Raw genomic sequence first — 27,697 nt, 5'->3', positions numbered from 1 at the left:
AACATAAGTTAATTAGACGTAGAGTTCAAACACATTCTTTTATACTTATTACCAAAATTACAAAATGCTTATATGAAAGCTCTCATGAAACTATTGCCACATTCTGAGACATTTGTATCCCACATGCAGTATATATGAAAAGGAATGTAAAGTTTAAAGCTACTCCCCAAACGTTGAAACATAGTGACATGAGTATTAATCCATGCGGAAAATGAACAAATCCACTCAACACACAGGAGACGAGTCAGAGCAGGAAAAACATGTTGGTCAGCTACCATCAGCTCTGTGGGACACTGCATGTCTGAAAGTTCCTACAGTGTTGCATGTTTGCGATTTGAACATTTTGTCTTCCACTAAAGTAAACATTAGTTTCAGTTGTTCACTGGATAAATGACTTTGTTGGAAAAGCATCCTTTAAAAGCTAAGACTAACTTGCTCTTAGATTAGCTTCAGCTAAGACAAGAGAAAAAACCTTAGTGAACAAGATTTATCAAGAATGAAGGAGATTAAAATGTTTCTGTAGGTGAATTTGGGATTATGGTCTTGTTCACACGGTCAGCTGTTACAGTTCCTCATGCCTTACCTTATCAAAGTCTCAGTCATACTACCTTTTAGGGCGTGCAAACTGTCACTCAGAGCCTTGAAACAATCCTTCAATACATACTTTTGCGAACACTGACATCCAAATACATTTGCCTGTGGGTGCCGTGGTCACAGGATAGCTGAGGGTTTCTCTCCCAGTCTGCTTGAGGCAGCTTGTGAAAGAGGTGAGGTGGGTTTTGTGCTGCAGTAAATGAAGAGGAGTGAAGGGGAGCATGCAACAGCTACAATAAACTATGCCTACCCTCCAACTTGAGATATATGTAGCTGTAAGACCCCCAAAGAGTTTTCTCTTGGAAGTCTTCAGCTGGGGGAAATTTTCTTTTTCTGAATTCTCATTTCATGTCATGTCATGCCACATCTTTCCATCGATTGCTTGAGCTGTTCATTATTGGACTGCTGAGCTGAGCAGAGACGACAAATTGTGAAGACATGCTTGTTGGGTACCAAATCACATTATCACTGAGATGGGAACTCTGATCACTGGCCAATTGCATTAGCTCTTAGTGACGTAAATCGAATACTTGTTTCAGTTCGTCATTGATTTTTCTCAGAAGTCATGCAGGATCTTAAGGTGACCCTGTCAGGTTGCTTGAAAAAAAAGTGCAGCTTAACTAATGTTGTCATGATAGAATACCTGCTTAGTGTCAGAATATTAGTGTTACCATTGGCAGTAAGTTGCTGTGTGATGTTTAAGAGCAGAAAACTCGGTGCAAAGAGGTGGCGTGTAATAACTAACCAAACTGCCCACTCCAGTATATATGCACATGAGACTGTATTTAGGGCAGTGCAATTTCATACCTGGAATGCTGTTATTGCTGTGCAATATCATTATGTCCTGATATTTTGTACATTTTTTCCATAATGTATACAGCTCATTTCTCTTAGATTCTTACATGTGTATATCCTAGATCCTTTTTTTTTAAATTTTTTAGATTTATTAGTAAATTTGTAAAACTGTATGTGCTGAATGACAAAGTGACAAGTTTATTGTATTCGTCTTTTCTAACTGTGGCTGAGTCCGACTTGATAAGTTGCCCCAGGATTATTTGATAGTGCAGAAAAGTGATGGCAGAATTTAAGAAGCCTTACAGTCTTGTGCCTCAAATGAATTTAAGACAACAAAATTATAGTTTTGTTCTGCATGCAGTTTTTATTAAAGCTCATCTTTATGTACAACATACGACATGCTATTTACCTCTGACATGCAGAGTTTCAGCACGCTCATTCTGTCTTTAGCGGTTGAGTCAGAGACCGCTGATGAATTGATGCTTATAAGTACAGAATCGCACACTCTGGCTGCCTCTGCAGGTCAGCGCCGAGAGCGCGGAAGGGTTTTGAGGATTCAAGAGAAGTGGGGGAGGTTTTTTCTGTTTTGTTTTGTTTTTTTCTCTCTCTTTTTCCTATCACCCGAGTATGGGCGTGCACATGCACGCACCAGCAACTCGAGTTCAATTAACACACGAGGGAGTGTAGTCACGTTTTGGTTGTGCGTGTGGGCCGAGGGAAGGGTCTGCTGCTGTGGAGCTCAGCTCGGCGGCAGCTTTGTGCCTCCAGGAGAGGCTCAGTGTGGAGGAAGCGTTGCCGAGCTCAACTCAATATGGTCAAGAAACGCCCTCGAACCATGCACATGGGCGATGGTGCAGGCCAGCTGCGTATAAGTTATTTTTATCTGCAGATTTTTAGAAGCTGCGATTCACTTTGTGTTTGTCTACTTTTTTCGTATCCGTTTTCCTCACTGCTTATTCTCTACTTTTAGTGTTTTCCTCAATTTCTCTCTTTCTGCTCTTTTGCAGGAGAGGTGTTTGACTACCTGGTTGCACACGGAAGAATGAAGGAAAAAGAGGCCAGAGCTAAATTTAGACAGGTACCCAGCTTTCTCCCCCTGCAGTGTTCTGGTTTCACACCTCTGCTCCTGGCTGTGCTTCAGACAGGACGCTGTCCTCTGTGTGTCCTCGGAGGACAGAAGCGTCTCTGTTGTGTTGAGACTGATGAAATGTCTAAACACACTTGCTTCCCCATCACTTACCTCTTCATGACTGTCACAAACAAGCCATCGACTGTTGTGTGAAGTGCTAAGAAGCTGGTCCAAAACACCTGGCTGTTATGTATTCATGTTCAACACTCAGACTCTCTGTATCTTTTTGCCTGTGTTGGTATTGGTTTAATTAGTAGTGAACGACAGTGATCTGGCATCATAAATGAAACAGCCTCTGGTGTGATCAGATTTTAGATTAAAACTATCTTAAATTGTGTAATGAGAAACAATCCCTTGATAATCAGATCTAGCTGCAATTTCAGTTGAAGAAGTTTATGTAACCCCCCCATCCTGTTACCATTCTACTTTATGAACTGTTTTGATAATGCTCATAAAAGTGACACAACCTTGATGCAGTTTGAAAACATGCAAAAAACTCAGTTTGGTGGTGTTTTTTGCCAGTGTTTAAGTTATAAACTCTGTGCATCTGAGTTGGTGGATATACTAACATTTTGCGTTTTGTAGTGTTGGTTTCTCAAGACAACACAAATAAAATTCTGTGCAAATCTTGAAGCCTTAAAAATGAAGGGAACTGAAGACTCAAAAATGATCATTTTAAAAGCTCTAAAATGTGTCACTCAAAGGAACTCCTTGTGCCCTGATACTAGCAATACTCGTACGTGCCTCACGAGTCAGACGAATGTACGACAGAGCTACTGCACAAACCTGTTTTCTCACCGCTCTGGTGTCGTCAGCCCCACCTTAGCTGAGTTGTATCTTTCCTGTTAGTTTCAACCACATCTCCTCCTACACCACATCCTTTATCACAGTCTGAGAACATTTAACTAAGCTGTACTTGTGTTTCGTTCGGCACAGATTGTATCGGCGGTGCAGTACTGCCACCAGAAGCACATTGTTCACAGAGACCTCAAGGTGAGTGGTTAAAAATGCAAACACAGCAAAAAAAAAAAAGATCGAACTTGAATTTTCAGTATTTATCCAAAAGCCTTTATAGGTCACACTGTGGTGTGCATCATGCATCATTCAGTTGAAAGTCATTAATTCAGATTAAAAGGGATCACTGTTATTTTTGTATCCAGCTGGTATTTGTATTGTATGTATTTCTACTTCAACTTGAAGTATTTGAGGAACTTGATCCCCATCTGAACTCCTCTTTCTGTCCTCAGAATCTTCACATTTAAGAAGCTGATATACTGTACATATTATATTAGGGTCAGTAGATTTTAAAGAGTTTGCTGTCCATCATGAATTAAAGGTCACATCAGTCCCTGTTTTATGATTCCCGTCTTAACTCCCATGTTCCCACAGATGAATCCAACACACACACAGCTAGTGAGGCTCATCTTTTCCCTTTTCCGACAGTGTCCTTGGCCACTATGGCCACCATGAAACAAATCTTTGCACCATAGAGGTGGGAGGAGTGTTAAAAAAAAAGAAAAAGTAGGTGGCCCTATAAATTGTCTACATGTTCTCCCGCCTCTTCTGTTTCACAGCCGTGATGCTCTCCATTTTAGTTCTCCAACTATAAATATTGATGCCTCTGTATTTTTATCTCGGCATCAGTGGGAGTAGCTAAGAGAAGAGAGGCCCGTGTATCTGCTCTGCCAGCAGCTGCACATCCAAAGTGTTTCCTCTGCGAAGCTTCATCAATGATCAATGAGTAGGGAGATGACAGAGCAGCACGGAGCTGCTCAGCGCGCGTCCAAATGTCACACTCGATGTAGAAGAGGTATACAAGCCACATTTTAACCAAACACTGTCCCTCGGGCTTGTAGGTCATTTTGTGCCTCTGAGGAATTCTGGGCTTTTTGTGGCTTCAGCAGCAACACCTGCTGAGATTTTGACGGTCAGACATGTTGTGATGAGTGCTGTTTGCATGCAGCTGCAAGCCTCTCAGGATGTCAGTTCAGTGTTTCAGCTGGAAGGATGAGTCCTCTGTGTACTCATCTCAGCTTTCTAATTAGTCTTTCGCCTACAGCTACATGTCAGCAAAGAGCAGATGGCTGGGTTGAAATCTTCATTCATTCACAAAGGAGAAATTATGTGTTTTTTAAAGCCTTATAATCCTGGATTTTTGGACTCATAAATAAATAAACAGGTTTTTTGATTTTTGGCACTTTTCTTGACACTTTATGGACAAAATGATTAATCAAGCGACTGCAGAAAAAGTGCTTATCGTGTTTGGCTTTGTCTAAAAAATAATCACTAATAAAGTCTATCAATAATATCATCAAAAACAAACTTCATGCTGCTGAATGACAGCAATACAGAAGAAATAATTATTTAAACATTTTGGCCTTCATGTGGCTGCCTCTCCAACACTGACCAGTGTTCAGTGCTCAGCAGATTGCCTAAAAGTTACTGGTTTGTCTGTTCAAAGGCTGAGAACCTGCTCCTCGACGCAGACATGAATATCAAGATCGCAGATTTCGGCTTCAGCAACGAGTTCACTCTGGGCAACAAGCTGGATACGTTTTGCGGCTCTCCGCCGTACGCAGCACCGGAGCTTTTCCAGGGAAAGAAGTACGACGGGCCAGAGGTGGACGTTTGGAGTCTGGGGGTGATACTGTACACGCTGGTCAGCGGCTCGCTGCCCTTTGACGGACAGAATCTTAAGGTAGCGTGTGGATGACATGATGCTGCAGCTTCTTTCTCATAGCAGAAGGAGAGAGATGATGCTCTTTCTCCATATTTTCTATAAATAAAAGTGACTACCTTATTATATTGGATCCTAGGTTACACAATACAAGATGTTTTTACATTTAGCAGTCCAATTAGAGCAACTGAGAAAGCGATAATAAAAACAATCATAGTTGTCATTTAAATGCTGTTATATATAACTGTTGGTACTGTCTAGTGTCACATGTACCATGGGTTTATATGGTGCAAATCCTGTGGAAGCTGTTCCAGGTTCTCTTAAATGATTAAAGTAAAGCTTATGCACGATGTTACAGTCTACAAACCAGCCCCTACATTTCTTCTAGCAATGATCTGAGATCAGTCCGTTCATCCTTCTCTGCAGGAGCTGCGGGAGCGTGTGCTCAGAGGGAAGTACCGCATCCCTTTCTACATGTCCACAGACTGCGAGAACCTCCTCAAACGCTTCCTGGTGCTCAACCCGGCCAAGCGGGGTACTCTCGAGGTGAGGGAGGACGCAGAAAATGTAAATATACCTCTTAGTTCTTAACGCACTCCCAGAGCACGTCTGCACCATTGGAGAATGCCATCCATCCTCAAACCCCTCCTCTCAGTCCCTGCATCTCCCCACTGCATCATCTCCTCTGACGCCGACGGCGTCCTGTTTTGTGCGTGTGTGCCCGGCCCACACTCTACTCCTCCTCTTATGATGTTGTAACCATGAATAATGCATCGACGTTTTTGTGTTTGTGCCAAAATTGGCTTCTGTGATCACTTCTCTGCCTTCATTTGTGCCTCGAGTATACATCAGTTTTCAAGAGGGTGCATATAACCTACTTATTTAAGTCTGCGTCATTATGAGCACAAAGTACAGCTGCGTTTTTAATGCATTTTATTTATCTCCCGGTTTAAGCAAGATCAAAACGTGCAGTGTGCTAGCGAACACTTCAGTTCGCTTTGAGTAGAAACAGCACACAGTCCTCACGAGTACATTTCATTTTGCTTTAACTTAACAGGAACATTGCTGAAAACAATCCATCTGTTATCAGTAAATCTGGTGTCCAGAAATGTGCTCACACCTAAAATCCATCGAGCATCATGGATGTGAGGATTAGCTGGTTAATAGATGACATGTGAAATATCTTTGGCTTTTAATCAGCACATGATTCTAAAGTGAACATAATAGGAGTTCAAAACTCTTCTGTTAGCAAAATATAATATGAAATTGCCCGTTTGACTGTAAATGAGTTTCATTACATTGTTTTTGTAATTGTGCATTGCCTTTTGAGCAGCATATAATGTTGTTTGATCAAATATTTGGGGTCCAAGAAATCCTCCAGTTATTGTTAAGAAAACATTTGTGCTTTTTGTCACAGTATTAAATGATAGATGAGCAGCAAAAGCTACAAAACTGTAAATGCAAACATGTTAAAAAAAAAAACATTCATGTATAAGTAGAAATGTGTCTGTAGTACATTTCAAAGTTCCAGCAGAAGTAGGAGGATAACGAACAGCGGTGTTGTACGATCAGACTTCAGCATGTTCTCTGATGAGCCAAATGAAATTTTGACCTCTTAACCAAAAGCATTAAAGGTCCTCAGAGTCCACATACTAAGTTAAATATTACTGGACAAAAATAAATCAGTTTTCCAAAGTTGATTGACAGAAAATGGCAGAAATACCTGGACGTTTTATTTCCGTCAGAACATCTGCGGTGGTTGGAATAATCCAAGTGTTAAATGTAAGAGGAAGAGAGGACAGAGAGAATTGTTCCACAGATCAATGTGTGAATGATCATCTTTTAGCTGTTCACACTCCGCAGTAAATCATTCACACAAAGAAAAATCGTTCTTTTCACAGTTATTTTTGGCATGTAAGCTCTGAACTTGCTATTTAATCTCAAAGCTGATTTTCGCCTTTCATTTCAAGGAAATGGCTTGATTGCATTTTGCTGAATTCTTTAGAGCAGACAGTACGTGAGTTAAAATAAATAGTGCTGGCTCGAATGTCGGGGTCACATCTGTTGGCGTTTGATGCCACACGATTGACCTGGATTATGGCAGCCACAGCAGAGCGTGATAATTAGTTTGGCTCTGTCCTCAGTAAAACCCCAGGGACCAATTGATCAGCTGATGATTGATTAGCGAAATAAAATAAGGGTGCACGCAAATGTGATGGAGCACAGTTCAATGTGTAGTGTTTCTGGGAAAGGACTGAATTGTAATTAAACCTGAGTGGAATGCCTCATGCACTCGACTTACTGTTTGATCTGTTATTACAGTGGATGTTAAATGCATTGTTAGAAATATAAATCTGTCAAGTTTAGACTTGAACTAAAATTTCATTTCAATATTGTTAAACTGTAACATCTGTCCACACCAGTTATTTTGGACTAAGCCTTTTCTGATAACACCAGATAATATTTGAAGATGCACCTTAAGAGCTACTAAAGGTTTAACCTCATGAGCTGTGGTGCCCCCAATATATGTTGATTTGATTCACTTTTTTTTTTTCTTTAAAAGCTGAGACAAAGGTTATAGTTCTAGTATCATAGAACTACTTAGCAATTTCAGTGGGAGTGACTTCCTCAGTCTCAGCTGACTGCAGGTTTCTACAACCTTAGAAACAGTACATTTGCATAATGACTGAAACCAGCCCACTGAATAACAATGGACTGTGGCCTCACAGCCCATTGTTCGCCAGTTTCTCCCATTGAAAAGGTGTCCAGATGAATGGATCACCTTTTTTGGGATTTCCTTACCTGGAGGATTGAGCACTCTCAAACGTTTCAAACTATTAGTTTCTCACAGTTTATTCAGGTTTGCCTGTTTTGCCTACAAAACCCTGTAAACTTCTGTGCTGGGGAAAAAGAAAATGCCACTTTTTATTCGGTGGTATGCATGTGTGCCGTCGGCGTTTGTTTTTTGTTTGTTTCTCTTACGTATGTGTAGCCACATCTGTTCTAATTGTCTGTCTTTATTTTTACAGCAAATTATGAAGGATCGATGGATCAATGCAGGATTTGATGATGACGAGCTCAAACCTTACACTGAACCAGAGCTGGACATCACAGATCAGAAGAGAATAGGTAAGGCTGATGTTACTATTAATATCGTAACTGCTTTTTTGCTTGTTTGTTTTCCCCTTTTGAAGGATGGATTGCTTCATCATTGAAGTTCTTTTTAAGTCAGTTTTCTGACTTTCAGGCCTGTCATATACACTGTTCTATAATCAAAAGAAAAAAGTACACACCCCCTCCTCCATTATTACTGTAAAAGCTCAGTCGGTAATTTTCGTCAGTAGTGAGAAGACGTGAGATGTCGAACGTTAGTGGGGTTACGGCTCCACAGTGCAGAGGCAGTCTCATTATTTCAGTGCTGAAGAGCTTGAAAAGGAAAAAAGATGAAACGTGACGATGAATAAATAAATTCGAGCAGCGCTGCTGCACGCAGAGAAGAGAACCAGAGAAGCCTCCCCATCATGCCCTGGATGAAAGCTCTTACATAACTGCAGCTGGGGTCGGCCGTTGGTGCACATGTGTCGGTGCGAACTCCCAATCACCCAGGAAAACGGAAAAAAGAAAGATGGAGGAGGGGAGAGAATGAGGTCTTGAAGTTGCCGACTAGTCTCTGGATTCTAAACAATGCCTGCAAAAGTTTACCTAAAATTATTACTGAATGAAAACAATGCATTGTGGAGCAGATGCTGTCTTACACAGGAAAAGGCTTCGAATTTTCAGTGTGGATGACATCTAATTTATCTAAAGGCTTCAGCAGCACAAGGGCCAATAGAGAGAGCATTTATTTTCTTAACACCAGGAAACACTGTGAACAGGCCAGCTTAAAGGTGAAACTATTAGCTGATCAATTTAAAGGAAATCCTCAACCTCGAAGGCCCCAAATCCTCAAATGCCTGTTACATTATTGAATTCATAACTGATATATTTATTTATTGGGGTAGGGGATGGGTGGACTCTTGGATAAACATTTTTCACCATTTAGTTTTTAAATGTCTGATTTTATGTGATGCGTGTAAGGAAGTAGTAGACCTGGAGGACATTCTCCATAATTCTTCCACAGTGACATGAGTCTTGATATTTTTAGTTTTGATTCATGCCAGCTGCATAGATGAATGAATGCATATGTGGCTTTAAACCTGAGCACATAAGAATTACATGCCTCTCTAGATTAATTTTCTGTGCTTGTAGTATACCGTGTTGATTAACTGTGAAAAGCAATGAGCTCAGTGGGAATTATTTAGGGGAAAAAAGGAAAAGCACAATCTATCACTGACAGCGTGATCAGCTCATAGCTAAATATCAGGAGGCAACCAAGGCGCTCTTATTCCTTTAAAGGTCCTGGTGTATCTGAATATAGCCACACAGAACTTTTACATAACTGACCTAACCTGTGTAGCCTATGTCAGAATGACTAAAAAAAAAGTAGCGTTAACAGATGAATAAAGCCAGTAATGTTACATAATTCAAGCCTAGAAAGTAATCCTTTTTTCTTCTTAGGTAGAGTGTTACCAGATAAGTGTTAAAATGTCCTTTCTTCTTTCAGCTATGAGCATTTTGTCAAAGATTGCAGCCATAAACCATCTAATGAGCCGAGAATCAGAGAGGGAAACACAAGTGTTGGGACGCAGGAGTGTGAAAGTGAGAAAGATGAGCTTGATCCAACAAAGGACGGGAAAAGATGGCAGATCAGTGGTTCTGCCTGGTTACAGAGGCGCAGCTCGTTTTTTGCTCGCTTTCTCTCTTCCCACGCGTGAAACCTGGTGTTAGACTCAAAGTGTTCGTGCCCAGGTGAAGTAGATACTTAGCAATTAACAAAGGAATGAAGATATTTTAAAATTATTGTGCTGAGCTTTTTGTTTCAAAAACTAAAATCATTAAAGCACAAAGAAACCCTCGAGTGGTGCTGAAAATTATACATTTTAAGCCTTTAGAAGTGTAGTAGAAAGAGAAGCCATGAAAATATTTAGTAGTAATAGGTAACATTTTAAAATCAATTCATAAACCCCTGAGGATGCTGGGTAAAGAGTCTGAAATGATGATGAAGCGGTCACACCTCTCTCTTGTTGTCAAGTCTGGCAGCTGAGTTTGTGGTTGAGAAATACATTTTTGGCTACGGCAGCACATCATCTGCACTAAAAAGAGTGTGATTTTAAAAAACGATCTCCTGTCGGACACAAACAGCCTGCACTGACAGAACGGTTACTGGCAGGAAGTCAGAGCCCATCACAGGTCACTGCGAAGCCGGTGACTCATTTCTACACCTTTCCTTGGAGACCAGACGCTCCATCTCTGAAGATGGAATCTGCATAAAAAAGCTCTCCAACGTGTCTCAGATAGAAGAGCGTTTTCAAAGATTTATAGACTGCACAGCGTGTAAAAAGCTTTCATGTGATGCATGGTGGCGTAACAAAGTCATATTTCCATTACTTCAGACGACATTGCTGCATTTTTTTTCTTTTCTTTACAAATGAGTGCTACAGTGAAAAACCAAGTGTTCCTACTACAATTTAATGAATTACATTGCAGGTATTTGCTTTTGCTTTTTGCAGAGATTCATGTACCTTTTTTTAAAATGAACAAAACATGCGTGTACACACACAGCACAAATATATTTACAAATCATGTTGGATCTGTACAGCTTTACCTGGTGTGCTGCCACACATGTGACCTGGACAATGAGGAAGCTTAATGTCAAAGCTGTGCATGTCTTTCTCTGTAAATCTGTCTCCTGGGGACAAATTTGAGTTTCATACATTGCGAGTGGAGACAATTCTCTTGTGTCTTCGCTGCTTGACCAACATTGAAAGGGTAGGTAAGGGTTAGAAACAGATTCAAGTTTGGCTTAAGACTAGATCAAACTATACCCACAAATCACAGATGGACGATGATCTCTCCTTTGTTGGGACTCTTTTTCTCGTTTTTCACGCAGCTTTGATGTGTGGACATTCATTAAAAACTTGTTAGGTGTCTATTTGTTCAGATGAGACACAGCAGATTACATACCTGACTGCTCTGAACCCAACTACAGCTGTGATTTGGAATTTAAAAGTAGTCTGAGTTTAACTTTCGGATTAGACTTTCAGGAAAAAAATGTTGTCCTCACACTCCAAACCCTTTCCAGTCAGCATTGCTTTGCTTCAAAGGTGAACCAGAAAGGCAGGAAGTTGATTAGCTGAACTTCACTGCCTGAAGCTTCTGACGTTGCGTGTCTAGCTTGACTAAATTACAAACTTCTAGTGTAATGTAGTCGATCCCGTGATATCCGCTGTAGCGCCACCGCATATCACGGGATCATAAACCTGCACGGCTCAGTCACCAGAATAAACACACACAATTCTTGAATGTGCAAAATCACATTAAGAGAAGTCAGTTTAATAACATAGATTTGACATAAAGTTGATAACCACATAACTTTAAAACAAGTTTTTTAAAAGAAATAGTCATGTTTTGGTTTTGTGCTGTAATCGCCAGAGATCACTGTGAAAGGGTCTAAAATTAAGCACTCTCTCACTCACTTTGTGGTGAATGTAGACCCCAATGAACTGTCAATGATCGCAGTTATCTACAGTGTCCCTTTTAGTTTCAGTGGTGTCGTGAAAAGTGGTTATTAAATTGAGCCTTTGATCATTTTTGCTTGTGCAGACGTGATGGTCGGGATGGGCTACAACTTGGAGGAAATCCAGGAGTCTCTGGCCAAGATGAAGTATGATGAGATCACAGCCACCTACCTGCTCTTGGGCAGGAAGGCCTCTGAGGTACAAACATAACAAACGTCTTAGTTCTTCAGTCGTTCAGCTATCAGTGGTTCGTAAACCAGTGTGTGACTCGGCTATTTATAGACTTCTACCTTGTTTGCAGACTCTCGCCACATATTAAAGTGCATTAAAATAATTGATTTGAAGCATTTGGGGGCTTTTTTCCGTTTGTTAAGCCTAATGGTTTTAAATTTGATCATGTGAAATAGTTCGTTGTCAAAGACTTGGCATTTGGGGCATTTTTTTCAGACGGCTAATTAAGCAGTCATGTAAGTCCCCTTACTGTCCATGAGGGCTTGGTTCTGATATAAATAAAGGTGCAGGAATTGAAACAAAGTGGGTCTGAAGTCGCCATCTGAAGCTCTAAGCTCACAAATGACAGCTTTCTCACTCATCAGAAATAATAGTTTTAAAATGATCCTTTGTACACAAAAATTCTTTTGATCGCGTATCATGTGCCCTAGATTTTTGGTCTGTCTTGACTCATAAATCACATTCACTGTAGTAAAACTGTAGAAACTGAGGGTTTTTGTATGTTCTGTATGTGTCCTTTGTCTCTCAGCTGGAGCCCGGCGACTCGGCCTCCAGCAGCAACTTGTCTCTGGCCAAACCGAGGCCAAGCAGTGAGCTCAACGGCCAGTCGCCCTCCCACCTCAAAGTCCAGAGGAGCGTCTCCTCCAACCACAAACAGAGACGTTACAGCGAGCAAGGTGTGTTGTTTTCTTCATTGTGTGAAACACAGTGTCGTGGTCCTAGCTTTCCTTTTCAATGTCACGTGAAAAGGAACAGACTTGAAACTCTGCTGTACGTCACCTCTAATAATAAAAGTACTTTTCTGTCAGTTGCTTGTTTTCAGCTGATAAAAGAAGCCAAATCGAAACCTGTCACATGGTAGAGGCACTTTAGCCTTTCCTTTGTTTGCACAGCTCTGTGTTGTCCACTGTGATATAATGCTTTGTCAGTAACCTCAGTTTGCGATGCTTCCTGTCTGTGAGATCTGCAGCTTAAGTGGCAACGCTGAGAACCTTTTTATACTCCAGCAGAAACCCAACATTCAAACATTGTTAACTGTGATTTCAAAAACTGCTGTGGCATTTTCAGCCTTGTGTTTCTGATATTTTGGGAATTTAAGAAGACGACTTTATTCATTTAGTAAATGGTGAAACCTGATTCAAGGCCACCATGGATTAAAAGAAAAACAAACATTAATGTGATGATGATTATATTGTAAATTGTAACTATAATTATGTTTGACTAAGTCTGGGTCATATTTTTTTTTTTTTTCAAAATGTAGGTTAGATAGAACTACTTTAAAAATTGTATTTGCTGACAGAGGTAGACGTATTCTTGAGTCATCCCGCAAACGTTACTCTGATAATTATACTTTCTCTTTCTATAGTTGGTCAGAACCTCCCTCCAGGGATGGCTCATCCGAAGAGGAGTCAGACAACTACTGCTGAGAACAGCGTGAAAGAGGAAGGTGGAGTCCAGCTCCGTAAACCGAGCATCCCAGGAACCCGCGGGGCACCACCCTCCAGCCCTCTGCTGGGCAACGCCAACAACCCCAACAAGGCTGACATTCCTGACCGCAGGAAAGGAGCCACCACGGCCCCGAGCGTGAGTGTTTCAGCAGTTGGCTTAAAAGTTAAACTTGATTGTTTGCTCTGTTTTTGTATGAGAGTTTTGGGGAGGGGGAGTTAAGCTAAATGAGAGTGTTTAGTGACAGTGGCTGTCATGGTTACTTAAAAGGAAATTCCAATTTTACACATCAGTGTGTACTTCCTGGCGTTGGGGAAGTCCACTACATTTAAGGGGAAATAATGGTGTAAAGACTTTATTGTGTTCAGATGCATCTGTGAGAAAATGATGCATAAATGGGTAAAGCTTCCTCTAACAGGTGACATCACATGTGATCCCACCTTGTAAGGAAAAAAAACAAAAGATCAAAGAAGTGAGCAATCGACTCCTGAGCTCTGGTTTTGTGTGTCGATGTAGTTGTCCAGATTTACACAACGAACAATGCCCGAGTATTGTTTAACAATGTGATTCAGTCTCATGGTCTGGAGATTAGGAAATGTTTTTAAGCTGCACTCTATCACTTTAAAGCCACCAAACCATGACGTGGCAGTCTCTGTGTGAGTCACTTCCGATTAATCCACCTGTCCACATCGACCACAGTGAGCCTCTGTGGCGATACAAAATGTGACAGACGAGTACTACTAATATACAATCGAGTAATGCAAATGTTTAAGAGATCAAAGACACGAGGGACATATCAGTACAGTACAAAGGAAACAAGTTTTACTTCTAAAGTCTGCCGCATTGTTTCCAAGTTTAAACAAAACTCATTCGAATTTGGTGAGATTGGCAGCATGATAGACTGAATTTAAGTGCACTGTGCTTTAATTGCTGTAACACATGTTTCTTTGAGCCTTTCATTTAAAAAAAAAGGTTATCCACTGAAGCAATGCATTTGTCTGTTTGCAGAATAACACTGCATCTGCGGGTATGACCAGGAGGAACACGTATGTCTGCAGTGACAGAAACAACACAGACCGCCTCTCCGTCATTCCTAACGGGAAAGAGAACAGGTGAGAGGAGGATGATTGTAAATCTTAATCAGTACAGGGAGCAGAATTTGAGTTTTCCCACTTGTCAGTAAACTGTTGTTAGTGAGATCATTGTTGTGGGTCCTGAAGTCTGTATGTAGTTCTTTAGATTTAGATAAATACTGTTTTAGAGACTCTTCTACTCAACCTGTGTGAAAATGTATATTTGTATGGTATTTCAAACTCACACTGGTCGAAGTTATTTAAACCCCTTTTTCTTGTTAATAGAGGAAAAAAGGACCTACATGGGATCCCTAGAAAAGATTTCCTTTGTCTCAGTCCCTGATTTTTCTACTCCTTTCTTTCTGTTTACTTCCCCTTTTCTCATCAACTTATCTTCCATTTCTGCCTGTGTGTTTGTGATTCGGGGTGGGGTTTTTGTTTTTTGTCCCCCCCCCTGTTACGGCATGACCAGCATGACTGAGATGGCTTGTGCCACTAGCCCCCCGTCTGCCTTTGCAGCCGCTGCATTCGGTGCCTCGTCCAGTTCGGTGCGGCTGAGGTATCAAACTGTCGGCCCTTTGTACGCTTGCCAGGCAGGCTGGGCCACACTGCCCCACTCCTACTACGCTCTGGACTACTGCTCGCCCAAGTAAGACGACAGGGTCTCCAAACCCCCCTGTCTGTCTCCTCTCATGTCTCAGCCCCTGTTTGGCCCCTTGCTAACCCACACATCCAGCCAGCTTCACACTCTGTAACCCTACAACTAAACCATGGACACCATTTCCTGCAACAAACAGTAAGCAAAGTGGTTTTTGGTGCCAGAGTCTGAAATGTATGCTCATCAGCAGGAGCAGGTAAAATGAATTGCTCTAATGACTGGTATACCTCAATAAAATATGTCCTCCTTCTTTTTATTGTTACTCTACCAAAGTCTAGCCGGTCTAACGTGCTGATTCATGGTCAGAATGAAGACCTTTTTAGATATAAACACGAGCCTTAGTGCTACTGTTTGGTTTACCTGATGTTTGGTAACACTGCTGAGGTGGTGTTGATAGGAAGAAGCATTTGTATACTCGGATCTGCAAAACACCTCAGTACGTATTATCTGTATGCTAGTGTTACTGAATCAAAAGAATCATTAGTTTTCCACAACATAAACAGACTTAAAAATGAGGCTTAGTCAAGGTGCTTGTAGTCAATCTGACATGTAACTGCACTGCTATAAAGTCAGACACATAGACTAGGACTAGCCACTTTCTTTTTCAGGAGGTGGCTAAATAAAGACATTTTTTTTCCAGATTTAATTTCCACAAAACTGTCCAAAATCCAGATGATAAATGAAGCAGGGAGACCAAGCAGGTCAGTTAGACAGATAAATTTCTGAGTGTTTATTTCAGACGCTGATCAAACCAGAGGAGAAGTGGAGAAAAATATGCATCTACACACTGAAATCGAGCGATAGGTTAAACTCAGTGTGTGATAATATTTTTCCATGTTTCCATCATCCCTCTGCCAGCCATAAACCAGAGGACCGCTTGGGCCCCCCCCCCTCCTTGCGACATTGCAGTAACGCACTCACACAGCTCTGCTCCTGATCTCTCCTCCATCCTCTGCTGTGAACTTTGACCCCTGATTTTCTCTGTCTGGGTCCTGCACCTGTTGGTCTCCGAAATGATGGAAAAGCCCCCACTGCTCACGGCTCCCCTGCTGTCCCAGCTTCCTCAGACCCTCGTCTGTTTCTGTTTAGACTCTTAAGTGATCAGGCTCACAACTCACTGTTTCATTGTACATATCAACAGCTTGACATCTGGGGTGTGAAATTAACAGCTCATTGCTGGTGAATTTTGGTTCCAGCTGCTTTATATACGTTTCCTGTTCTAAAATTGCTCCGAATTTAATGAAATAAATCTCACACACTGGCCTTAAATATTATCATAAAGATGTTTTGGTCATGTGACCTCACTTATACTATTTTTCTTGCCCTGCCGCCATTTTAATAGGTTAACCTAATTTTGTTTCTGCTCCCAGAAAGTCCCAACTCTTCAGTTTGGTCTCAAACAATGTAATGATCTTATAAAGATTTCTCCTGTTATTTTTCTGCTTTGAAGAATCTTCAAATGACTCACAGACACATGAGGACAGAAGTCCTTGTGGCGCATTAGTCGTTTAATCCAAAGGGAGGCACTAAAGCTGGGTTCTTAGACCAGATCTGTGCTGGAGCTCAGTTTGCACAAAATACTTGCACATCTGTGGGTATGAAATGCATAAAATTAATCTTCCAGCTGTATTTGTTTACTGATAATCTCTCTATCATAAATCTGCCTCTTGTTGGTACTACCAGACACTGCTTTATGGATTCAGTTTAAATAAACACTTATGCTCTAATCAAGGGGTCTCAAACATAAGGCCCAGGGGCTAGAAATGGCCCAGCAAAGATGCCAATCTGGCCCACTGGCGGTCTTTGGTAAATGTGAAGGAGGACATACGTTTTAGACTTTTAACTGTATTTTCATAACTTTCACAGCTTGTCTTACTGATGAAAACCTCCCACAACCATCCATAATACACCAAAGTAATAGATAAACTAAGATTTCTTTCATTAAATAGAGCAACATTTCTTTATCACTTAGTAAAACTGAGATGTGCTGTTGAAATTGCACTTCTTCTTCTTGAGATACCTCAGAGATTAAATGTGCACTTCTTTAGACTGACAGAAAGGGGAGTTTCATTGGTCCGGCCCACTTAAGATCAAAGTGGGCTGTATGTGTCCCCTAAGGTAACGGACGTTTGACATCTCTGTTCTAATCTGTTAGTTATGGCTACAACTGCTCAGCAGTTTATAGGGAATGATGATCTTACTCTGTGCTACATGCAGCTTCTGCTTGTGGTTGGTCAGCTGTGTGAGGCCAGTGGTCGCAAGACTAAAACATTCGCTGTAATTTAAAAAAAAAATGTATTGCAAATTAGTTATTCACAGACTGGCTGTTGCGTCTAAATCCACCAGCTGATGTGCGGCTTTGTCCTGTTGTGATTTTAATTTCCTACCCTGCTGATGTCTAACCTGCAGTATTTGAAACCCATGGCAGTTTTAGAAGTCCACGTAGAATAACCAGACCACACATTTTAGGAATGCAGAGGCACGTGCAGTGACTCTGCACAAACATTTTTCCATTGCAGAAGTGTACTCGAGTATGTTGCACAGTCACAGCTTCTGTGACTGTGTATAATCTGGCTCCATCACACTCTACCTGCACAAATACGTGGAAATGTTCAGTGTGTTGAAGTACACGTCTGCTCTGGAAAAACGGAGTGTAAAACCTGCTTTAATTGTAACTTCCCCCTCCGTCCACTTCAGCAACGTTGCCGTGTCTCCCGGCAGTCAGAGGAACCCGGTGGCGTCCACCCACAGCGTCGCCAACACCACTACGCCCGACCGTCTCCGCTTCCCCCGAGGCACAGCCAGCCGCAGCACCTTCCACGGTGGCCAGCTGAGAGACCGCCGCACGGCCACGTACAACGGGCCGCCGGCCTCCCCTACTCTCTCCCACGATGCCACGCCTCTGTCTCAGACCCGGAGCCGTGGAACCAGCAACCTTTTCTCCAAACTCACCTCTAAACTCACCCGCAGGTAGGCGAGGAAAAGCGTCTGCGCACATTTTGTAGAGAAGTGTGACGGGTTGATGTTTAGCTCCTTTCTGTTCAGTCAGTTTAAAGGTTTAATTTGTTCTAAAGCAAATTTTTTTTTAAGTGATTAAAAACATTAAAGCTTGAATATAAAGAGGAAAGACTCCAGCGCTGCTCTGCTCTGTGCCTTATAATCTACTGTGACTCTGTTCAGATTTGAAGCCAATCAGCACAGTGCCATGTAGAGTTAAGATAAATAATTACATGCTGGAGGAACACTTCACTGTCCTGTACAATGTGATTTATGCTCAAGTCTACATTTGTTGTGTGTCGCTGCCTGGTTGCTGCCAGAAAACCTACAAACACCGTAAAGAAACTGATTGGATATTCAAACATTTTATTCATTACACACAGCAGACCATTTTAGATCATTTCACTTCCATGATTCTTTAAAGATCTTGGGTGGTAATGTTTTTATACGGTAATCATTTCCTGCACTATGCGTGCTTTAGGGCTGATGTGTTACTATTATACTTGTAGTTTGATATAGTCCATTAAAAACAAAACAAAGTGAAAGCATACATTTTGAATCGAGGTTAGTCTTGTATAGCTTTTCTTTAAATTGCATTTTCAGGCCTCCCTGAAATCTCGACATCAGATTCTTGTGCACTTCTTATTGTGGTTAATATTGTCACAGTGAGAGTCTCGAGTTCAGGTACTGAAAGCAGCAGCCAAGCCAGTGACATCCCACCTGCAATGACTGACCTAAAATGAGGAATTGAAATCATTTAATACTGAATTTTTAAAAAAAAATTACAAATGAATCTTTACCTTTCACTGTTAATGATTCCAATCACCCCATTTTTGTTCACTCATTCGATCTCCCCCTCCCCTTTCCTTCACTTCTCTTTCACCATTTTCACTGTTTCTTTGTCTGATTCTGTTGTAGAAACATGTCATTCAGGTTTACCAAAAGGTAGGACTCTTGTACTGCCTTTCACTCTGTACCAAAACAATGACAACAGTCTCACAGAACAACTTCCTCTGAAACTCTTTAGACGTGTGGGGCTGCTGGCACTGAACTAACACATTGCTTAGCAGAACAGTAACGCTCTCTGGGTGCATTTACACACACTGCTTACAATCAGATTAACGTGACAGATTTCTGTTCTCACATATTAGGTCTACTGACGTGACTCTAAGTAACCCACAGTAACATAATTTAATGTCTAGGTAAGATTGTCCTTAAAGGAATAGTTTGGTTTTATGTGTTATGTATTAGAGGACTTGTGCGTGCAGTCCTCCCTTCATGAAGGTTATACTTTTAGATGGTGGAGATGGATGATGATCTCATAGGTCAGTGATGGCGGTGATATTTCACTTCCTGATTACTAGATTCATTTTAAATGTAACCAGACTCACTGTTGTCTCATTATGTTTCACTATTGTAAATGACACTTAGGACGTGGGCTTGTTTTGTCATTTGTGTGCATGAGCACAAGTTCCTGTTCAGATTGAGAGGATTTCTGTCTCTGGTTTGACTCTTCTTGGGGTTTTTTTGTCTTTTAAATTTGAGTTTAAGATAAGCGTGCGTATGTGGAAACAACCAAACTCATTTTACACACATACAAACAGCTTACATGAGTCAGCAGAACTGTTGGCTTAAAGCAGGGGAAGCAAAAAAGACCTGGGCAGACATTAGGTCTCAGTACTGTTTTAGCTGTTCGGCTGATATCCGCCCATTTATGGTCATTAAGTGCAGTCAGATGATTAGACTAAATCTGTCACCTTTTGTATGCGAAGGAGGCTGTGATGCAGGTGTAGCCCACTTTCTTTCTCTTAATCTTTCAAGTGGAAATTAAACTCCCCGTCCTGCCCTGGATACTGGATCGCCCAACGCTATCTGTGCTGTTTTGTGTATAAACAGTTTTATGGAGGTGTTTGTTCTGGAGGAGCTATGTTGTGGACCTTTTTAAGCTCCTCCTCCTCAAGCTCAACATCCTGCAGAACGAATATACAGAAGAATCAGAAGCTCTGAATTTTAAGCTTTCACGAGGACAGGAGGATTTACTGTGGGACGATTAGACTTCGTAGCCAGGTGTAGTAAAAAACTAGCAACTGAGTATTGGTGGTAGGTTGTATCAGTTAGCTTTTGTTGACGGCGTTGTCTGAGATGTGTTGGTTTTTTATTTTTAATACACGTATATATCTATTGTACATAAGGGAGCTGTCAATCATTTCATCTTTTTTTATTTAAAAAAGTGACTTAATTGAAATTTATCACAATGGCAAACTATTCCTTTAAGATGAATGCATTGCAATTTAAATAAAAATTGAAACTTCCTTTTGCTTTGATTGGGTTTTACCTGGTCTCTGTGTGTAAATGTGCTCGGGGTGGCCACGGTTGGTCTGGGTGGATAAAGGCTGATTGGGAAAGCAGACCGGACTCCTTGAACAATCAGTCAATTACCCATACAGCAAAAACAAAGCAGCTTGCTACTAATCAGTCGTCATTGCATGCATGAGGTTGCTTCTTACAGCTGCCATTGATTCTTGATTTTAATGACTGAACTCATCGTAGGTTATTCTGCTGCTGCATTATTCACCAAAATATATATTTTCTTACTTTCTTTGACCCAGTTGTGTCAGTAAGAAACCACCAAGGATTATATTTTTATCTGTTTCTAAGCCGTTTAGTACATTTATAAATGCAACTTTGTATACACTGATGTTTTTTGTAGACTTGGTTCATTCCCTTGGTGGGTACAAACATCATGTTCAGAGAAAGGGTCTTCTAAAAGGCACGTCGCTCAGCTTTTGTCTCGTTGCCCTTTATTTTCGCTTTGAAGGTTTTCTGGGCTTTAGTTTTTTACTTTCAGTTTAAGTCAGAAGAACAAAAAAAAGGGGGGGATCACACAGGTATATAATACAGCATTTATTTACTGACCATTTTTGGCTATTTTTATTAAATTTTTTGTAATGTACTAATTAGTGCTGTCAGCATGACGTTAACGTCATTCTAACGAGGTTAACACTGACAGCACTAGTACTAATACAAATCACAGATTAGGATTTTAACTTAGAAATCAACATAAAAACTCCACAGTTCCTAAACTTAACATGGAAATGACCTTATTTAAAATGCTCTGTTAAATATTTTCTAATTTTGTGATTCTTTTTAAATCAGCAAGGTTGTTTTTACTGAAGAAAATGAAAACTTCTTCTGTAACATGTTTTGCTTTCAGTGCACTTCATTTGTCTCACGGTTATCTGTCAGGCAAGCAAAAGCTGCAGAGAATGTTTGAAGACACAAAAATACTAATTCTCAAAGTATTTTTGTGTCTTCAGAAAGTTGTTTTAGACGCAGGTGCTGGAAATATTCTCCCCTCGTTGCTTTCCGTTTAGTGTCTTCCAGCATTTGGGCCCATACTAAACAATGTGTAAGACTTTTTCACTACGACAAGGTGTTTTTTGTTTTAAAATGGGTGTGTGGTGACACGATAGTGTAAATGGGTCTCTTCAGACATTTTCTTAACTTTTCTTAATGTCCCACTTTATAAAAGGAGGCCTTATTTTGTTTGGACATGCTGATGGTTTCCTGCGGACGTTCCAAGTAGTCGGATCAGCCATTCCAATAGGGGTTGGGATTTAAGAGAGGAGGCTATTAAACACTGAATTCCTCAAACGGATCTTGTGAAACAGCATGGTAGCTGTGGCCAAACTGAACCAGTCATTGATGTACATATCAAAAGATCAGAGGAGCTTTGCGGCCTTCTCAGGGAGCTGTCTTGAGGCCCATGGCTCCCTCTGGTGGCTGATTTGTAAACTGTCATCTTCCTTTGGCAGCATCATCGTCATCCAGAGCCTCCTGTCGGTTCTGCTCAGGTGTCATCACCATCCTGCATTCCCACTCATGGCGTCTCACTAGGGTTTTTGTGTTTGTCCTCATTTCTGTGGAGCACTCACTGTGACAAAATAGAGCAAAAGACTATAAGATGAGTCGAAAATAAAACCGAATACAGTAATAAATTGTATAGTTGGTTAAATGAATATAATGGAGTATTCAAATAAGAGTTGAGCTTAATTTCTTTTTAGTTTAAAGTTATCTTTATTGTCCTGTGAACCCTGGTGCAGTCACTATTTCAATCTTGGTCTGCGACATCAATTTTAAGATCTTGCTGTTAAGTAAAAATAACTGAAAATATCAATTGCAAAAGTTCACAACAAAGAGCAAAAATAGTAAGTTCACTAGCTTAAAAATGAGTCCAATTATATTAATTATCTAAATAAGGATTAATCAGAAAATGTGGAACAATTGCATGATTATTTTTTTTCATGCTACAAAGAACAGACATAAAAATAACAAACTGAAAAGTGGAGTTATTAAACTGTCTTATGTTCAATTTCCTCTGAAGATGAAAAGTCTTAGCTACACTTTTTTTAAAAAATCTCCATTTTAACCAACAATATTATTTATTTACTTGGTTCCATTTTTGACTCGTCTTATAGGCATTAACTTCATTTTGTCCGGTTTGGGCCGCCGTACATTTCTGCTAAAAACTCATCTCTGATCTTAACGAGTTTTCTTTATTTTCCTCGTCCTCGGGACATTTTAGGTTCACTCACATTCTCCTCCCGGTGTGTTTTTTGTCTTCCTTACCTTCTTGTGTCCTTTAACCTTGACCTCTTGCTGCTCTTCCTCTCTGCCTAGGGTCAGTATTGACCCGGCCAAACGGCAGTCGGCCAAAACAGGGCCTGCCAACCCTTCTACCCAGGGAGGAAAGACCCTTAGTAAGTCTTCTGCCCTCCAGTCTCTTTCAGCCTTTCCTTCTTTCCTTCCTTCTCATTATCTTCCATGTTTTTCTTTCTTTTCTTTTTTTTCTTTTCAGCCTGTCCTCATGCCATTCATTTAAATATTCTTTCCTTCTCTTTCTTTTCTTGTCATGAGTCCACTGAGATTTCCGGCACATCCTCAGATTCACGTTTTTTCTTTCAGATTCAGGAGCGGAAGATATAGAGAGTTGTAGGAAGATGAAGATCTAGAGTAAGGGGCTGTTTCCATCCCTCAATTTCTCCTGAGATTAAAGTCTGAGTTTCAGACTTCCCTTCCTACATTGCCTCACCCCGCCTTGCCTCACCCTCCCCCCTCGGTCTTGTGATTTTTCACAGCCTCTCTGGCCGACCCAGGACCTGCTGTCAGTCCTGTCTGTTCGCTCGTCTTCTTGTTGTCGAGTCCCTCAAGCTGTCAGGAGTTTGGACTCTGTCCCTCCTCCACAACCCCGTCCTGTTTTCTGTTCTGCAGGCTGCAATGCATGCTGGGAGCCTGACACAGTACACCCATCCTGTCCGAGAAACGGGGAGATTACTGACTATTCGCTTTTAATCTAATCTTGTCTTACAGTACAGACTTTTTTTTTTCTTGTTTGTAGTCGTTCAGCATCCTCCCAAAAAGTCTTTTCTGGCAGTCAAGACTTTGAGCGAAAGATCTTGCAGGAGGTCTAAATTTTTATTGCAATCCAGTAAATTTTCCTGTGAAATCAACCTGGTTAGTAGGAAGGAATCCCCTGCTTTATCTCGAGTCTTTGTTTGAGTCTTTGTCTTGAGTCTAGTGAGGCTAGGAAATTAATTTTTCCTGTGTATAAGATGCACAGGAACAGTAAAGGATTCAGAATGAATCCAGCGGTAAGCCAAAGAGGTCATTTTTGCTTTATGGAGGGGAAAAACTGCACATGAAACACATTATGTAAAGAATTTTCTTCATTATGCCTGCCATAGAAATACTTGTATGAGGACAAACAAGGAAGGCAAATTACTTCTGACTAATGCAGAAGATTTCATCGTGCTTTCCTTAAAATGTCCCGCATGTCATCTCACTGCCCAGTTTGTCAGCTTGTCTTCTAGCTGGTAGGAGAGCCATTACAGAACCGCACATATACACAAAGTCCTGTCTACGGCTCACGTTTGTGACTTAAAAATAGTTGGTGAGCTTTTTGTTCTGTCGATCAGAGCGAGCGCGCTTCTGCAGCGCGGCTGAACGTGCTGCAGCTTCGGTCACAGGGACAAACTGTGAACATTTGGTTTGGTTTTTAGAGCCTGAGCTTCATGTTGGAGGGAGCTTTTCTCTAAACGGTGTCTGTTTTCATGTGCGTCACACACACGGCTCAAATCAGGATTTAATCATCAGTTGCCTTTTAAAAAAATAATAATAATTACTGTTAATATTAGGAAAGGTAAGCATTTCAGAAGCTGTTTTAAATGTAATATTTAAAGTGATCAAATAATTCTGATAATTAGTCCAAATGCAAGTAGACGTCTTTAAAATGTCACGTGTCGAATTGTTAAATAGAAAGAATAGATGGGTCACGTGTTCACTAACAGTGTATTTAAAAGGCTTAAACTGGGATTTTATATACATTTACTGTACGATACATCGTCAAAGGACGTGTTTGCAGAGCAATAATCAGCTTTCTTGTAATTTTTTACTTTTTTATTTTATTTTTTTACCCCCCTATTATCTCCTGTCATCCTATAGGCCAGTGGAAGGATCTGCTTTTTTATTATTTTAGCTGTGTGCTGTTCAGATGTAGATTAAAATCTTTTTTTTTTTTTCTTTTTGAGAGGCGATAAAGTCCAGTCAAGTAGCGCTGCATCACTGCCTTCACTTCCTACCTCACCTGAATGTGGCCTGCAGGCTGCATCTCCTCTTATTTTGCTGCTGTTTTGCGTCGACACACCGCTGTCAAGCTTTTCTTTGTGTGTGCTCCTGTTGGCTTCAGTCTGGGACATAAAGGTCATCACTTCTTTGTTTGATTTCTTTATTTATTCTCCTCTCTCTCTCTCACGACTCTTTGTTGATTTCAATGGAAGTCAAAGCTTCCATTTCTTTTTCTGTTTTTTGGTGGTGGCTCTCGTCGTCGTTCAAGTATTCGTCACGTTCTCTCATTTTTAAATATGATTTTTCACTGGAAATGATAAAAAAAAATGATTGTCATGCAAGACCCACATCTTTTTTTTGTTTCTTCTTTTTTCCCCCCCGCCCTGACTCCTCCTCCCCGTCTGATCTTCTTGTACGCCCCAGAGTCTCCACCGAGTTTGAGAGAAACGGGAGACTTGAGGGCTCAAGGTGAGGTTACCTCCCCCACGTTCAGTGTGTCTTCCCTTCCGAACGTAGGCTTCAGTTTGTCTCCGTCTGCACCATCATCCAATTTGCTCAATCCCCTTCCCCCTGCATAGGAACCACTTTGTGCTTACTCCCTTCAGGGACGTTTGAATGTACTGTTGCATCTTTAAAGCCTCGTCTTTGAGTGTTTTTTGACATAATGTTTTTTTTGTTTTTTGTTTTTTGCATGGCACTGTATTTGTGAGCTACTTTTGTTAGCATGGCATGCTTGTTTATTTTGTCACTCCTGAAGCTCAAAGACTGCCGCCATGTGTCTAGCTCCAGTTTACATACAAGTTAATTTCCAGAGAATAAAAATTTATATGTGGAAAAACCCAGAAACGTTTTAATCCTCTGAATGATCATATTGGTTACAATGTAAATGAATTTGAAACTAATGAACATAAGAAATGAAAATTAAATTCAAAATGAAGTGATGGGAGGAGCAAAAACAGGTCAAAATATAGACGAGGACTAGAACAGAACCATTTCTAATGCGTACAGGATAATTTTGCTTTTCATTGTTACCCAGTACTTACATTACTAACCCTAATATCTTTGAATTACAGATAATTTACAAGACTATGGTGGATGATGGTGATGGTCTTTTAATCACAGCTTCATCCAGTGATTACTGTCCTTTATTGCTTAATCTGTTCCACTAGAGTCTTTTAATTAATACTCTCAAAAATATTTGACTGCTGTAGTGTATAAATATCGTAGGGGCTTAATTTGTCCAATATGCCAGACTGGTTATCTTTTATATGATTATAAAACTAAATAAATGACATTCAGTCACAGTTTGCGCGCCTCATCTTGACTCAATATTAAGTCAACACACTGGATATAAAACTGCAAAAAGATGGGATCCCAGATTTAGAAGTAATGTAAAGCGGACAAAAGTGTGACTAATCTAAGTGTCTAATATAATAAAAACAACGAGATGTAGGTCCTGAAGAAATGAGTCAAACGTGGGCTCAGATTTAAGTTGCTTGCAGAAAGTGCAGCGGTCTTCTGGGTTTTTCAGACTTGCTGCTCACTATCAAACAACTGACAAAATGTAGTAAACGTGAAATATTTGAGTTCAAAATGCAAACAAATGGTGAGTAAAGAATGATGATAAAAGTTGTGTAGAAAGAAATCTAAACCTTTGAGGTTTGCTTCTTTAAATAAAGTGCAATCTTAAGTTTTTACTGCATTTTGTCAGTTTCACTGCTTTTCAGCTTCATGCTGAGACTTAAATGATTTTTTTTTTTTTCATGTTGCTTGTTTCCCCTCATATGAAAATAAACAAACTGGGGCTAGAAAATCTCATGTGGAAATGCATCAGAGCTGTGTAAAACATGATTTAATTCAAACTAATTCCTGCTGCTTCTGCCTGTTTAAAACATATTTTTTTCAAAATAAAATGTTTTTCTTTCAAATATATTCACAGATCCTGCTTTGTAAAATGCAGGAGGAATACTGTGTGAGGCTAAAACCTCTCCTCCGTGTCTCTTTCTCCCAACAGTCGCCATGTACCTGGGGATCAAAAAGGGGAAAATAAAGACAGTAAACCCCGCTCCCTCAGATTCACTTGGAGTATGAGGACCACCAGCTCCATGGAGCCCTGTGATATCATGCGGGAGATTCGCAAGGTGCTTGACGCCAACAACTGCGACTACGAACAGCAAGAGAGTTTCCTGCTTCTTTGCGTCCATGGAGACGGGCGAGCTGAAAACCTGGTGCAGTGGGAGATGGAGGTTTGCAAGCTTCCCCGTCTCTCCCTCAATGGCGTCAGGTTCAAAAGGATATCCGGCTCATCCATCGCTTTCAAAAACATTGCTTCCAAAGTTGCCAATGAGTTAAAGCTATGAACAAAAGGGTTTAAAGTATACATATATATATATCTAGAAGTATTTAAGCTGTACAATCATCCAAGTAGCAGTTTCCAAATGTCTCCTTTTTCTAAACAAAACACAGAGTATGTATTGAATATTATAATGTATAGATTAAGGCTTTTGGCAATAATCACCGAATTACCTACTAATATCTCAGTCTGTTCTGACCGCACAGGGTCGACATTAATGAGTTGAATATGATTTGTCATGCTGTGAATGTGGACAAAAAAGCATTTCTGGTCTTATTTATTTCACCTTTATTTTTCTCTCTCCTGGAAAAAGGAAAATGACGTAGCGTTCTGTTTTCAGTGTAAATAATGTATCTTACTTTGAAGATGGCTTCTCTGCAATACTCATTTTGTTTTTTCTTCTCCTTTTGTATTTTGTTAAAAAGTAGAGATGGGGAGTCCATGTAAATGCCCACATGGTTAAGGGTCACTCATGTCTCAATTAAAGTGTCTGTCAACCTAAA

The 27,697-nt window shown here is 40.5% G+C and overlaps 1 protein-coding gene across 20 annotated transcripts in view; it reads left to right on the top strand.

Annotated features, from left to right (window-relative positions):
* Positions 1-27,697, top strand: part of mark3a (MAP/microtubule affinity-regulating kinase 3a) — a 46,242-nt gene extending 18,545 nt beyond the window's left edge. For 2 of the 20 annotated variants that reach the window (XM_085256556.1, XM_085256557.1), the window contains exons 6-19: positions 2,397-2,467; positions 3,455-3,511; positions 4,980-5,216; positions 5,622-5,762; positions 8,225-8,324; positions 11,898-12,010; positions 12,573-12,720; positions 13,410-13,627; positions 14,498-14,601; positions 15,035-15,211; positions 17,918-18,190; positions 19,136-19,162; positions 25,265-25,309; positions 26,856-27,697. In XM_085256556.1, the coding sequence (XP_085112682.1) occupies positions 2,397-2,467; positions 3,455-3,511; positions 4,980-5,216; positions 5,622-5,762; positions 8,225-8,324; positions 11,898-12,010; positions 12,573-12,720; positions 13,410-13,627; positions 14,498-14,601; positions 15,035-15,211; positions 17,918-18,190; positions 19,136-19,162; positions 25,265-25,309; positions 26,856-27,201 (2,057 nt within the window). In that variant the 3' untranslated portion in view covers positions 27,202-27,697. Of the gene's footprint in view, positions 1-2,396; positions 2,468-3,454; positions 3,512-4,979; positions 5,217-5,621; positions 5,763-8,224; positions 8,325-11,897; positions 12,011-12,572; positions 12,721-13,409; positions 13,628-14,497; positions 14,602-15,034; positions 15,212-17,917; positions 18,191-19,135; positions 19,163-22,897; positions 22,978-23,182; positions 25,310-26,855 lie in introns of those variants that run through there. The other 18 variants (XM_085256570.1, XR_014889886.1, XM_085256563.1 and 15 more) reach the window with 18 other exon arrangements.

This window comes from Mchenga conophoros, linkage group LG19, assembly GCF_057382185.1.
Source record: "Mchenga conophoros isolate Kocher_MC1m ecotype Shallow Benthic linkage group LG19, M_conophoros_male_GT1.1, whole genome shotgun sequence".
NCBI classification, from domain to species: Eukaryota; Metazoa; Chordata; class Actinopteri; order Cichliformes; family Cichlidae; genus Mchenga; species Mchenga conophoros.
Note: the sequence above shows the minus strand (reverse complement) of the source record. Positions and strands in the feature narration are given on the sequence as shown.